General features: G+C 41.2%; 1 protein-coding gene across 3 annotated transcripts in view; it reads right to left on the minus strand.

The window, feature by feature from the left end:
- Window positions 1–12,252, minus strand: part of TCF12 (transcription factor 12) — a 174,126-nt gene extending 161,874 nt beyond the window's left edge. For all 3 annotated transcript variants that reach the window (XM_059823915.1, XM_059823914.1, XM_059823913.1), the window contains exons 1-2: window positions 12,157–12,252; window positions 11,256–11,328 (exon numbers count right to left, since the gene is read on the minus strand). In XM_059823915.1, coding sequence (XP_059679898.1) covers window positions 11,256–11,328; window positions 12,157–12,231 — 148 coding nt within the window. In that variant the 5' untranslated portion in view covers window positions 12,232–12,252. The remainder of the gene's footprint in view (window positions 1–11,255; window positions 11,329–12,156) is intronic.
- Window positions 12,253–14,453: the final 2,201 nt, after the last annotated feature.

Below are 14,453 nucleotides of genomic sequence, written 5' to 3' on the forward strand. Positions count from 1 at the left end.
TCTGCATGTTTATTACAAGACAGTTTTCAAAAAGTAGACAAAAACCAGCCTGTTGTTGCTCACCTAAGCTCATTCACCCCAGATGGTCAGATATATCTTTCCTGTAATACCATGAGAAATGTTAACAACGTGGTTGCATTCTTTATGTTCCTGGCAACCCTAAAATAGTTTAGCAACCTTTAAGATTACTTCTGGTTGTACAGTATAGCACTTATATACTGAAGACTAACATACAAGTAGAAACTTTTTGTAAAGAATCGTATCCTTCTTTAAAATCTTGGAAAAAAAAGATTAAATTAACTTTTATAGAAGTTGACTGCTTCCTACTTTAAAGGGGTTGACTTACAGAGGGAAAAATAAAACGCCCTTTCACTGACTGATGAAGGCCTCAAAGACTGTTGGGGGAGTATGTTCTGGAGGGAATATGGTCTCCCATCCTTTAAAACCTCTCTGCTTCCTTTTGAAGTATCAGGCCTCATCTAGCTTGCTTTGCAAGTAAAAATATTACAGATTATTAAGAAAAAATCCCAAATAAACTAATGAAATGATCAACTAAAAGGGAAGAAAGATGCGGGTTTTGGTTTGTTTGGGTTTTTATTGGGGTTTGGGGTTTTGGGAGGTTTTTTGGTTGTTTGGGGTTTTTTGGTTTTGTTTTTTGGGTTTTTTTTGAGTTGAGGAGCTTTTTACATTCAGCACCTTACAAGTACTTGCAAGAAAAATATCTAATTCAGATGTTCCTGTCACAAGTAATATTGACAAAGTTCATGCTCCGGTTTTTTGTGTGCTTATTACTGTCCTCTGGCAAGGGAATACGGTATCAGAGATATTTTCAAGGTTACCAAAATAAAAGCATTAAACAGAGAAGAGAACACATGTCAGACATTACATGCATTTATACAAACGACCTGGCAGAGATGTGCATTTCTTTTATAAAACCAAAGGGAAAAATTTCTGATTTACCATACTATTCAATCACCTTGCATCTAAGCATCACAAGCGCTGATCTTGCAAAGACATACTACAGAATACAGCCATTTGAACTCTGCTGCAGTAAGCACCACGCATCATTTTTAGAAATGTACAAAAGCTTTTCGTTACTCCAAAACTCGGTCATCTTCATTAAGTCACCATCTCTTCATAAAAGCCTTGGCTTCATTTAGCATTCAGGAAGATGAAAGAGCAGCTACCCTCCTTATGGATTACTTCTCTATTACAGGAGACTGTTTTGCACGCCAAAAGCAAACATTAAAGGATTAAATGATATTGTCATTTCTGCTCTTGTTTATTTGCAGTGGGCAGTGAATAGAACTGCAAAGAAACAATCAGTGATTATTTTAAGCTGTGTTCTCTTGCAAGGATTATGACTCATGAAGTTGCTGCATAAAGAAACTGGAACAGGATAGGTGTCGCATTGAAAATCATCAAAATATCACAATATAAAAAAATGTTTGTCCTACAAGCAAAGCTGTCTGGTTTAATCATTTCACAGAGTAGCCACAATAGCTCTTGGGATAACACCAAGACAATAGTATCTTGCATTCAAATAAACAAAAAATAAAAATATAAACAGTGAATTCTATTCTCCTGCAGAAGACTAAAAATACTTCAGAATTCTGCGAAGTGCATTTATCTCCACAGCATCCTACTAACACTAATGCAACACAGTAGAAAATTCAAGAGATATTTGGTTACAAGACGCCCCTGCAGCATGCAAAATGCAAAATTCAATGACTTTATCAAGGATTTAACTACATCTTTTAGGCTTTAAACAAAGTTTTCCAACAGAACTAGAGAAATCAAATTTGCAAAGCAATGTTATTTTAAATTAAACTCTTTACATTTTTCTCACACGTTATATGCTAATAGGTATGAATCACATTCAGTAAGTTTTATGTTTTGCCAAATCTTCTGTCTCGTTCCCTTCTTATTGTCTCATTCAAGTAAAAAAAACATTTTATTTTGGACTTTTAGATAGATACTAAAAATGCAGATAGTACATACAAAAACCACCAATGTGCATTCAGGTTTTATTTTAGGCAAGACTTGGAACCATTCAATATGTTAAAGAGTTTGTCTGTAAAACCTGAACATGGAAGACAACGGAAGGACTATAAGTCAATTCACTCTCCAAAGACAATGATATACATATTAAAATTACCAATATATTTTGCTCACACTCTAAACAAAATAAATACAGACACCAGGTAATGCTAGGGACCACATTCTTGTTTATATTGAATTAAGGGTAAACTTTGGTTTAAACTCAATTTCATTTAACACACAGAACATGCACATTCATGGTCTGATATTCATTGGTATTTTAGCCGCAAAATGTACACAACTAGAAATGACCAAATTTGGATTTTGTTTTACTAGGCATGTTTTTCTAACGATTAGTTCTGCTATTCATCTTTGTATCTAAAAAGGGGAAAAAATACACCATCTAAAATGTAATTTTCACAAATCAAGGCTCAGAATACACTTCTATACAAAACTCCAACCCAGACTAACTTAAGTTTTATCATGTTACCACTGCTTCACCTTCATCAGCAGCAAAGAGCTCTTTCAGAGACAAGGCACAAACAAAATTTTCCCTGCAGTTTTGTTCATGCAAAGGAAAGTAAAACAGCAAATGCAATTGGTTCAACTTATTACTAGAAGTCCACGTAACTAACAACCTGATAAAGACACAGATACCACTGTTTCTGCAGCTACAACTGGTACAGAAAAAAACAAGCCTGCAATACCAAAAAAAGCAGACTTGAAAAGCATAACAAATATCTCACATGCTTACAAAAAACAATATATGCAATTGCTGTAGAACTTCAGGAGCAAGAAATCAGGTCCATTACAATAAACACAATTTACTTCAGAAAAAAATTTATTCATTCAAAACAGTCAGCTACATGTAAAAGTATCTACCTGTTTTCCACTTACCAATAAAGAGAAATTGTGTGTAATACCAGAAACATACACTTTTTATCTTCTTTTTTAAATACAATTCTATAGCATGAGCAGTTTTTGAAATTATCCACAGCACTAATACGGAACTGTACAACTTCCCTGTCCAAGACAAACCTTTCTTAGTTTAATGCTAAGGTTTTACTAGCATTCCTAGAGAGCATTACCCTACTAACAGGGCTGTAAAGTAAACCCTTTATATCAACTCTCTTCCTCTTCCACTCCCCATTCCAAGTACTTCTTTAAAACACCAGCAACAATTATTTTGATGTGATCAAGTGAGATTTTTCTGCATTACATCAGAAAGAACATAAACTTTATTTCATTTACAACAATTTCAGCTTCTTCTTCCAAAGAAAAAAAAAAAAATCTCATTCCTAGCATACAAGAAGAATCTAACAAAGTCCTAAAGATTGATTGGGTACATTTTAGCCTGATTATCCTCTGAAGACAGTGAGTTATTATTAAATATAACAAAAGCTGCTCTTTCTGATCATTCTTGGTATTCAGTTAACATCTTCACCAATAAAGTATGTCCTTTATGTTTTGGAATGTTGTGTTTACAAACACAGCTTTGTTTTACAGATGAGAAAAACAAGGCATTCATTCAAGACATGAAAAAAAAATTATCATTATCTCATCTTAGATTCATAATGGAAAAAAAATCCTTGCCCCTACAACCACTAGTAAATAATGGATTGTAGTATTTAAAAAGTCCACAAAAACTTCCAAATCATCAGGTTGAGGTATACAGTAGAACTAGGGACTTCTATACTTTCATATTAATAAAAAACCCGACAAATTGAAGGAGTGGCCATCACTACTTAAGACAGAAAAAAATAGAGATTAAAAATACATTTCCTGTCCTTAGAATGATAATTATGCACTGTAAGAATACTTTTCTCCCTTTTCTTACAATGCTTAATAACCAAAAAAGTGATTAAGGTGTATTCATAATTTAAAACTGGTTATGAGTGTTCAATAACAATCTCCATCAAATAATTCACATGCAGAAGAAAATAGTGCCATTTCTTTATTTACTACTTAAGTTTAGTGACTTCCTCACAGGACAACATACAAAACTAATCAAGCTTCGCTATATACTTCTGAAGTGTAACACATTAAATTAGACAATGCCTCTAAAAAAAAGCTTTTTAGAGAGCATACTTTACTCAGTGAAGTCATTTATTGAAACTGAATTTTAAAATATGATGAACTGATGTTTTTTGAAGGAAATTTAAGATAGAAGGCATTTATTATATCACATAGATCACATCTGGCTCTATAGGTAATACAAGAAATTTTATAAAGCTTTAAAAATGCTCAGTACTATTCCCCAAGAACATAATCCTTCAACACTAGAGTACCAAAAGAACTACATCTCTGCAGTGAAGAGAAGTCACCTCAGAAGGTCTAGTGAACTACTCAACTTTATGCACATCTTTCAATTTTAAAAATAGTCTCCACAAACTCCAATCTTACTAGGTGATATGTTATTATATTAGTGCCTTAAACATCCTTCTGTTCATAAATAAATACACACAATTTTCAACCATGAAAAATTACACTATACCTTTAGCAACTTAAAGAAAACATAGTTTACCAAGTTTATAGAACAGTATACAGTAGATTAACAGAAATCATAACAGTATCTATAGAATCAACTATGGATAAATTACAATTACCTGAGACAAACAGCTGTCATAACAACCCGATAGCAAAATGACTAAGGGGTTAAGTCCTCTTTGTGTGACAGCTGGAAAGTGAGGGGAAGGGGGACTTTGGCATGTATGTATGACTGACAAACTTTTAACATAAAATTCCCTTGCCAAAGACCAAAAAAAGACTACAAACAAATAAAACCAAAAAACCCCAAACCTTAGCAAAAGCTACAGACATAACAGAAGTTCTACAGTAATTAAGGGACTGAGTACAATTTCATCTGCTATTAAAGAACATAAAAATACATAAGAATCTCATTTATACTTCTCTTTAAAGAAAAGGAATTCCTCAGATAACATGTAATTTCTCCTCAGTCTCTTTTCAGGATTCTTCCTCCACTTCAGCCAAACCTTTAGTCCTCGTGTTTACATTTATATCAACACTGCTCTCTGGGCAAATCCAAAAATACAGCAACAGGCAATTTCAAAACATATTCCTTCCCACATACCATTAAGACCCCGCTCCAAAGCATCTGGATACTCTTCGTCACTTACAGTAGACCAGAAAAATTTCGCAGATCAAAGAGATACTGGCTGGGGTGGAGGGTGATGGTGGGAGGTGCCCCATCCACATCAGGAAAGGACAAAGCACTACTGCGACCTCAGACCTTCTAAAGCCACCCAGAAATAACACTGCAAAGATCTTCCTTGCATTGTGAGACAGTAACATTTATATAGGGACTGGAGGTTAGATGCTGTGCTTGTAAACACAGTGATCACATCGCTGCTCTCACCCAGGGAAAACTAATTGCTGGAAATAAGAGATTAACTTTTTGAAAGAATGCTTTCTACAGGCCAATGCAGCAAAAGTTACAGTTTCCCTTATTAACAGTGTCAAGTCTATCTCTAAAGAGAATACAGGCCAGACACTACTAAAAATTCTAAAATTTTGGAAGACAGCAAGGAATTTCTGACCAACTGACATGAGGTTCATACCAGCACCTTAAGTGATAACAGCCATTTCGAAACCACAGTGAAGAGCAATAAATGATGAATGAATGCCTACTTATCTGCTCACCGAGCTTGATTCAGAACGCCTAGTTGTTCTAGTAACTTTTCCTTTTTCCCCCTCTTTTTTAAATCACAAAAAAACTCAATATCCACATGACCGTGAACACCTTGCGAGAGACTGTCTGCTTTAAAGTTGGGTTATCTGTTCCCTTCATGTGTCCAACATTTTTTTTTCCTCCTCTTCTTTCTTAAACAGGAATATGGAAGCCGTTACTTAGCCCTTTTATATGCCCTACTTTCCAAGACTGTTCATGGAGTAAGCATCTGATAATTTATCTTTCCAAATGCGAGGGAAGGGGAGGAGGAAAACAGACAGCAAGTGAGACACAGGCTGCCAACAGGCGAGCTGGAGAGTCACATATTTACTAGCATTGTATCACCCTTCTAAGTTTCTGAATGCAATAAATGAGGGATCCAGACAGAAATCTTCATCTCACTTGCATGTGGCCCATTTGAAGGGTAATCCATGGGTCTCCTGTACAAAAAACTAGAGGGGAAAGATGCTACGGATACCTTTCCGCTTTCAAGCATGAGGCTTCTACACCTCTTCCCAGGCTCTTCAGAAGAGGACAGAATTTAGCACTCCTCAGACCCAAGACGAAATACTACGTTACCAGGTCTGCTGGTTCACTTTTAATGGAATTAGAGGACAAACTAGATATTAAAAATAAAAATAATAAGAAAGCCACATAGCTGCATGACCTAATGTTCTGGCATTTAACACAGCATAAGCTTATCTTCTTTTGAACAGCAAACAAAAACACACAGGATCATAACATATTTTGACAACAAAACCAGAAATACAGATCAAATTTCTGAAATACAGGCCTTCCACTTTTTTTTTAAATTTATTTAAAAGAGTCTGTCATGACCTAACACATTTAGGACAAGACTATGTGACTACATGAGACCTCTCATCAACACCTTAATTCAGGTATTAGGAGCAGGCACTAGGAATTTCCTATACCTCAATGGGAGACTGCAGCAGAAACACACATAGAATGGTAGAGAATTGATTCTTCTTAGGAATCACAGTTCTGACAAAAAGAAGAAAAAATAATGTATTTCAAAAGATTAGGAGCACTAATTTGCATACATAGAAAGTCTCATCTTTCTGCAGTTTTCCCCAAGGCTGTGATTTGGCTGTCAGAGTTAAGAGTGCCTTTTCTCTTCAACATTTCCTGTAGATTAATGAACTAAGCATTTAAAACATAGCCCATCCAGGTAACTCTCCCAAGTCTTTCTGTTGGGGTTGGTTGGTTGGTTTGTTTGTTTTACAAGGAACCACTGATGCAAAACTAAAAAGGAAATAAGAGTTTACGGGACTGACAAACAGTAATCAAGTCAGGTTCTACTAATTCTGGAAACACTGTTTGGTAGCTTAACAGACATGCTAAAGAATTGCCATTGTGTCCAGTCTCAAGACACATGGCCCTAATTTAGGGACACTCAGGTTAATGGCAGGCTATCAACCTAAATGGTCTTTGCATCAAGCTACTAATTAGTGGCCTATCCCAATCCATTCCTTACAAACTCAATACATTAGTAGACAGAAGTGGAAAGGGCAGCCTCTTGAATTTGCATAAAAGGGGACCAAACTGATACAAACATATCTAAACAGATACATTCAGAAGCTTTTTTGCACTTAGGTCTAGTATGAGCAACGTCTGGGTACAGACAAGATGTTTGCCCAATGCTGTCCACTCACAAATGTGGGTACTCATTTTTCCAGGAACTTCAAAAGAATCTTACAGGCAAGAGAAGTGTCATATTTGCATGACACAGCTCTTGAACTGTACACCTCTTCAAACCACTTGGTTTTCTGATAGACATCCACATTATCTTACTTCAGCTTTTTGACCGATACTTTGCATAAGCATGTGCACAGCCACATGCAAAAATAATGCTATTAGTACAATGAGGAGGCTACAAAAATTGAAGACAGTAGGCCACATAGGAAAATATTGTCTCAGATATATTATTCTTTAACATCTAAGAGGTTCTCTGCAAAAGAAAAAAAAAGGGGGGGGGGGGTGCGTTATTTTAGGGTACCACACCTGAGATTGAAATTTTTTTATCTCAGGAAAAATTGAAATTGAGATCAAACCTACTGGCAACCATAGGAAAACTGCACTATTATTGCCTATGAGAGGCACCTGAATGTTGTGACTGGATATTAATGGAGTTACTGTAATAAAGAGCATTGGGCAAAATGGCTAACCATCCAGGTTTGTATTGGCATATATTTTGTGGTTTTGACAAAAGCAAAACAAAGCAAAATTTCACTGTAAATCATAAACACTGCTATTAACCATAGCAGCAACACAGAAAATTTTAATTTTAAATAAAATCTGCAAAAAAGCCTGATTAAAAAGCCCAATAGAGAGTATCTCCGACCTTTGCCTTCTACGATTTCTAAGACAGAAATGGCTTTATCTTCACAAGTTGGTTTTGGAGGAGAAAAGAATGGGAAGTTCTGTTTTAAACTAGAGGTAATTACAACAGGTATGACAAGGAATATTTTGTGGCTTAACTCACTGACTTACGTATCAGGTTACTTTTCCAATATGTTTATTTTCACCAGTAGTCTGACCAAGTTATTTGACTTTATCAGGAGCTTACACGACTTACTGTCATAAGACACTATGATATATCAGATTAGTTCACTTATTTCTTCTGCAGCTTTCATTCATAACTGATTGACCTGCAGAAAGCAAGCCTGCCTCAACACCAGGCTTTATCTTGTAATCAAAACACTATGTTTGTATGTTAATCCATGACAGTATTTTCCTACAAATTATAAATATCAGTCATATTAGCTGGTTTAATTATGCAACCCTGTTACACATATATTTTTACAGCATAATCAACAGAAATATTGCAGAATTATACCACGTGAAGTTTGTTACACCAGAATTAATAACACACACCCTAATATTTCCAACACTTCAGAAAGCCACACATGAAAAACAAACAGAACTTAACCTCCCTTGAACAGCAACTAATTCGTCCTTTTAAACTGGGGGCCGGGGGCGGGTGGCAAGGAAAATGCATCATGAGCATTCCTTCCTTCTAAATCAGATTTCCCAGAAATATAAAATCTTAAGAGCCATGCAGACAAGCAATTGATTTTCACCTACCTAATGGGGGCCATTAGGCTGTATCTGGAATCACTGATAGGTTAAGGCGGGGGGGGGGAGCAGGCAGGGAAGGTGTTTTCAGATTTGTTTGTTTAAGTTCAAATGAGAGAAAGGGGGCTCTATAATAACAAACAATAAACACATTCTTACTCCAACTAAGAAAAGGAAAACACTTTCCTTTATTATGCTTGTAAAGACATCAGAAAAATAAAACAACTGAGTTTAATGGGAAAGATACTGAAGCAAGCTTCATTTCTGTAATTGCCACCAAAATCACAGAAAGTCTCTGTAAGACGTAGCATCATTCCATACTCAAACAAAAAATTTTAAAAGTGCTTTTTAGGAATCTGTGCGTACTGTGCTTTTCCGCACTAGATAGTTCAAAGGAATAAATAACTCCTCCTTTCATGTTTCTCTTTAAAAAGTGGCCTCTAGTAGTATAAAGACCAAAAGTTTTCAAACACTGTTTGTCCTAGAAGTTACAGAACACTTGAAATTAAAGCAAGATCACAATTAAATCAGAGTGCTAGAAATTAAATGTCTATTCTTCATCAATGATCTTAACATAGTCTTTCTACAGCACATAACAGTGACTCAACACAACTAATATAGAAGTTCATCACCTCTCACTCCTGCAGAGTAATCCCCCTAGGTCAAAGTTTAGGTCATAATATTGCAAGAATTAGGGCATATAATCCCACTAACCAGTAAATCTCTACAACTAGAAATGTTTTGAATTAAAACCCACAACTATATACCATTATCTTTTCCAAGGTGAATTCAGCTGAGGTTGTAGCTTGTTTGACAACTGCAGTGTATTGCTCGTGATTGGTATCTATGTGGCAATATACCATATTGGTAAAGAAATTCAAGGAGTCAACGCTGTTTCTCCCAAAAAGCTAAGTATTCTGGCATTCTCCCTTTTTCTGAGCCATCCAAGGCAAGAAGGGGAAACACTACCTACAAATAGGGCAAGCAGCATTACCTAAGACTGATCTAAGAGCTTAACTAAAAAAGAAAATAATTCTACTCGTTCAGGAAAAGGAAAGGGAAAGGGGGACGAGATGCTCAGGTTGTGCTCCCCACAATAAGTTTTAGCTGCCTGAATGTCCTTTAAAACAAGGTTTTGAGAAACAACTGTCTTAAATATTTGTATTAAAAAAAAGAAAAAATAAATTAATTACATTGTATACGGATTTGCTGTCTTACTATTGCCAATAATCTAAAATTAACATACTTCCAAAGAGCAAGACAAAACCACGTATATTTTAGGAGAGAAAAAAGTAAAATACTTCTTCAAGCACATTACAATTACAATATTTGCCACATATTTTCAATAAATTAAATGTGGCAGATAGTCTCTGAAGAATTTGCAAAATTATATTATTCACAAGTTTTAAGATGCTTTTAAAAACAAAAATTCTAAAGTGTCACTAAAATGCAAGGTGTCATTTGGCCTCTCAAAGTAACAGCTTTGACAATGTAAGAAGAAAACAGGCGGTGCTACTGCACAACTTCAGGCAACTACTTCACTCCTCTACTGGCATTCTGAAAATTTATTTTCATTAACCTTAACTAAAAACACAAACACCACTTTGTTGTATTCATAAAAACAAATACATCTCTTTGCTGTATTCACAGAAAATAAGCATACATAAAAAAGAACACATTATCAAAAAGTTACTTTAGTTTCTCCTTTGTAAGTAGTAACAAATATACCCTTTACAAGAATGATACAAAGTATCTGTTAAAAAAATTGCACTTATTTCCTACTACAGGCTTAGCCTAAAAGTCTCTGAAAACAACCATTAGGTGGACCTCAATGAAAAGACATGGAAGCCACAAAATGCATGCAACATGTAAATACAGTTACTGGTTTTCCAGATGCACTGATAAAGGTGCAAGATGAGAGAATTCGATTTGTCAAGACTTTGAGAACTACACAGTTCTAGAAAATTGTATTAGCCTTACGTTTTCCTTAAGAACTGCATTTTAAAGTGTATCCTTGAGTCAGGAGTATTTCATATCTGGCATTTTACTTCAGTGTTTTCCCCTTTCACACAGGGGCTAGGAAATACTTCAATTGAACAGGTAAGTTAGATTTTATCAAACAAACAACAACAAAGAAGCCATTCATTTTTAACATAGCAGATAAATAGACCACTTGCATGTCAGTATGACTAGAGATACTTAACACTTCACTGTACTGGGACAAGTAGTCTAAGGCATATAAAGGAAAACTGTAGTTAAAGTTAACAAAATGTGTTCTGAAGTCAGATCAAAACAGCACATCTCTAATTAACCTGAAAGCCTTATAAGAATATGTACAAATGAAAGATTACCATACTTGGAGCACATGAAGACTAAGCTAAAACATCAAGAACTAGTTACGTGAACTTCATGTATCTCAGATGCATCCTACCTGATCCACTGAACTGGCTGCTTCCTAGCGTAGTTGGTCTGGTTTTCCCACTATTAACAGGTGGGGAAAACATCTGCAAAACAAGAAAAAAAAGATGTGTTTAAATTGGCTTTGAAACTCTGTGCTAAATTACTAATGTAAACTTTAAAAGAAGTTAATAGGAAACAATTACTTGAATAATTTTTCTGCTGGAAAATAAACAGAATGCAAGATGCATGTTTAGACCCATAAAACCAATAAGCTAAAGTACTCCTTGCAATTTATTAATACCACTAAAATCTCTTCTACGTGAACAGAAACAACTTAAAAAAATAAAATTAAAAGGAGACCTACTACTACTATGGCAATTTAAAACAGTTACATCTCTTAAATTTTGCTGCCTAAAATATATTTCTTACTGATCTGTGAGTTTAAAGTCACTCGATAAAGACAGCTTTTAAGTAGTTTTCTATTATCTTTATAAATCAAGCACCTTTTTGAAATCTGTTAAAAGTAAACTATTACAGAGAAAATACCTACAATTTTCTAAGCCAAAATGACCGTATAAACTGTCAATGAATAACAGCTGTTATTTATGGGTGTTAAATTTTCTTTTGGTTTGTTTAGGGAAAAAAAAAAAAAGAAAGGAAAAAACCCACCCAAAGTACCAGAGCCACACGCCAGCTTAGCAAACGTTAATTATTAGATTATGCCATCACCGGGTCAGCCCGATTTTAACCAGCTAAACCAATTGACCCAGCTGGCATTACAGTATTAAATCTGTAAGTCTAGACATTACATCAAAGTTCAGGTGTCCAACTTGGCTCAGTCGGACCCGGGCAAGCCCTGCACGCTGCTGCCCCTGCTCCTCAGCTCGCTCTACCGCGCAGAAGCCGTGAGAAGCCCTGGCAGAATATCCTACCGCGCTGAAGTCCAGCAAGTCGCTCAGCTCCTTGTCAGTTCCTATAGCGGCCATCCTCTGCTGCTGGGAATTCATCTTCCTCCGCTCCTCCGATCACCTTCTAGGGCACAGGGAGAGAGGCACGGGGAGTACTTCACCGCGGGGCGGGTGCCGACCCCCGGCACTGGGAAAGCGGCCTCCCGCGAAGAAGGGCCTCTGGCACCCGCAGCCCTGACGCGGGGCAGGGGAATCCCGGGCAGCCCCTCCGCCCCGGGCGGACCGAGGGAACCAGCAGCAGCTTCCCCAAACTAACCAACTCTCCTCAAGTTTCCTCAGGCGCCCTGCTCTCCCTCATTCCGCTTCTCCCCACCTCCAGCAAGGCACGGTCACGCCGCAGCGGGGCCGCCGCCGCCAGGAGCGAGGTCCCCCCCAGGCAAGGAAAGCAAATAAACAGCCGCGGCCCAGGCGAGGTCCGGAGAATTAGCGAGAGATTAAGTGACTCACTGTCTCTGCAACAATGGGGCTGCCCAGCGGGGCTGGACGTGCCTCAGCAGAGCCATCTCTGCCCCGGCATTATCGCCGACCGCTCTCCCCGCCCGTGGGCCGCGACCGCCGCTCCGCGCTCGGGACCGCGGCGGGGCGAGAGCCGCCCCCGCGCACGGCACGCGCACACGCGGCGCGGGGCCGGGCCCGCGCGCCGCCGGCGAGGAGGGGGGGTGTGGGGTGGAATGCGCGTGCAGCGGAGGGGCGTGCGCGCGCGCGCGCGGCGGCGGGATCCGCGCCTTCCCTTGTGCCCGGCGGGCGCTGGGCGGGGAGGGAGGGGGGAGCGGCGGCGGCGCTGCTGCAGCCCCGCTCCCCTCCAAGTTTCGGAGCCGCCCGGCGCGCCGGGGCCGGGCTACGGCCGCCGCGATCCTTTATGAGCGCTGGGAGCCGCGCGGCGGGTAACGCGCGCCCCGAACGCCGCTCGCGGGGACTCGCTCCTGCCCGGGGCCGGGCGCCGCAACCCGCCCCGGGTCCGCGGCCCGCCCCGCCGCCGGCGGCGGAGACCCTGGCATGCCGCCCCCCCGCTCGGCCCCGGCTGCTGCCCCTCGGGCTTCCCAGCAGCGCCTCCTCCTCTGCGGCCTCCCCGCCGCCCCCGCGGCGGCCCCCGGGCAGCCCCGCTGCCGCCCAGCCGCGGCCCCCTGCCCCTCGCCGCCGCCTCTGCCCCTGCGAGCGCCCGGCCGCCGCTTCCCTCCCCCCACCGCTCTCTCCCAACTTCTCCCGGCCTCTCGCCGCCCGTACTTACCTGCTACCCCGTACGCTCCGGTGACCAGGGCCGGGCCGGCGGCGGGCGGGCCGCGGGCTGGGTGGGAGGCGACGAGCCGAGCGCTCCCCCCCCCCCCCCCCGCTGGAAGGAACTTGTGGGTTTCCCTCAGGCAGACATTTTTTTGCTTACAGAGCCTTAGCACCACGTTCACGGCTCCGGCTCCGTATCCCTCCGCGCCGAGCGCCGCCACGGTCTTAACCCTTGACGCGCCGCGCCGCTACCGGCCGGGGGCGGGCGGGAGGCGCCGCCGCACTAACGGCGGCTCCACGGGCACCCGCCTCGGCCCCGGGGCGCAGCGCCAGGACGCCCCAGCGGCGGGGGGTGGGGGGCGGGGGGATGGCGGCGGTGGGGCCCGGGGGCCGCCCGCACCGCCGCGCAGGAGCCCGGCGGGCGGAGGGCGGCGGCGCGGGGAGAAGCGGGACCCATCGGCCCCCGGCCCGCTTGGGGATGCCGCGACGGGCACCCACAAAAACACGCACCGCACGGGAAGGGACCCCTGCGCACCGCATCCAAAACCGCCAGCACAGACCTCGAGACGTAGCACTGACAGCAATGCACGTGCCCCAAAATACTCTATCACACTCACCCTGAACTCACGTACCCTAAAAGATGCCTAAATACTTCCAACACATCAATGTACAGTCTTACTTCGCAAAATAAAATTGCGTGTGAATTACATCGAGCTTTAAACATTCGTTAGCAGCTTCCTCTTAAACACATACAAGTAAAACCGTAACATGCCGACGAATGCAGCTCGGTGTGTTAATGCAAGAACAGGCGGTTCTGCGAAACGGCTGATGCTAAAGGCGCATCAGCCCGGCGGTGTCTGTGCGGGAACGGGAACCGGCGTGCGAAGAACCCGTGCCCGCATTCGGGTCCCGCCGCTGCTACAGACAGACCCCTCCTTTGTGCTCCACCTCCTCCCTCACGACCCAGCCTGTCCCGCCGGGAAGTTCAGCTCGCGCCCGCGAGCCGCTCGGGCACACCGGCGGGGCGGCCCCGCGCGCGCGCA

The sequence above is a fragment of the Gavia stellata genome, chromosome 13 (assembly GCF_030936135.1).
Source record: "Gavia stellata isolate bGavSte3 chromosome 13, bGavSte3.hap2, whole genome shotgun sequence".
Classification (NCBI taxonomy): Eukaryota; Metazoa; Chordata; class Aves; order Gaviiformes; family Gaviidae; genus Gavia; species Gavia stellata.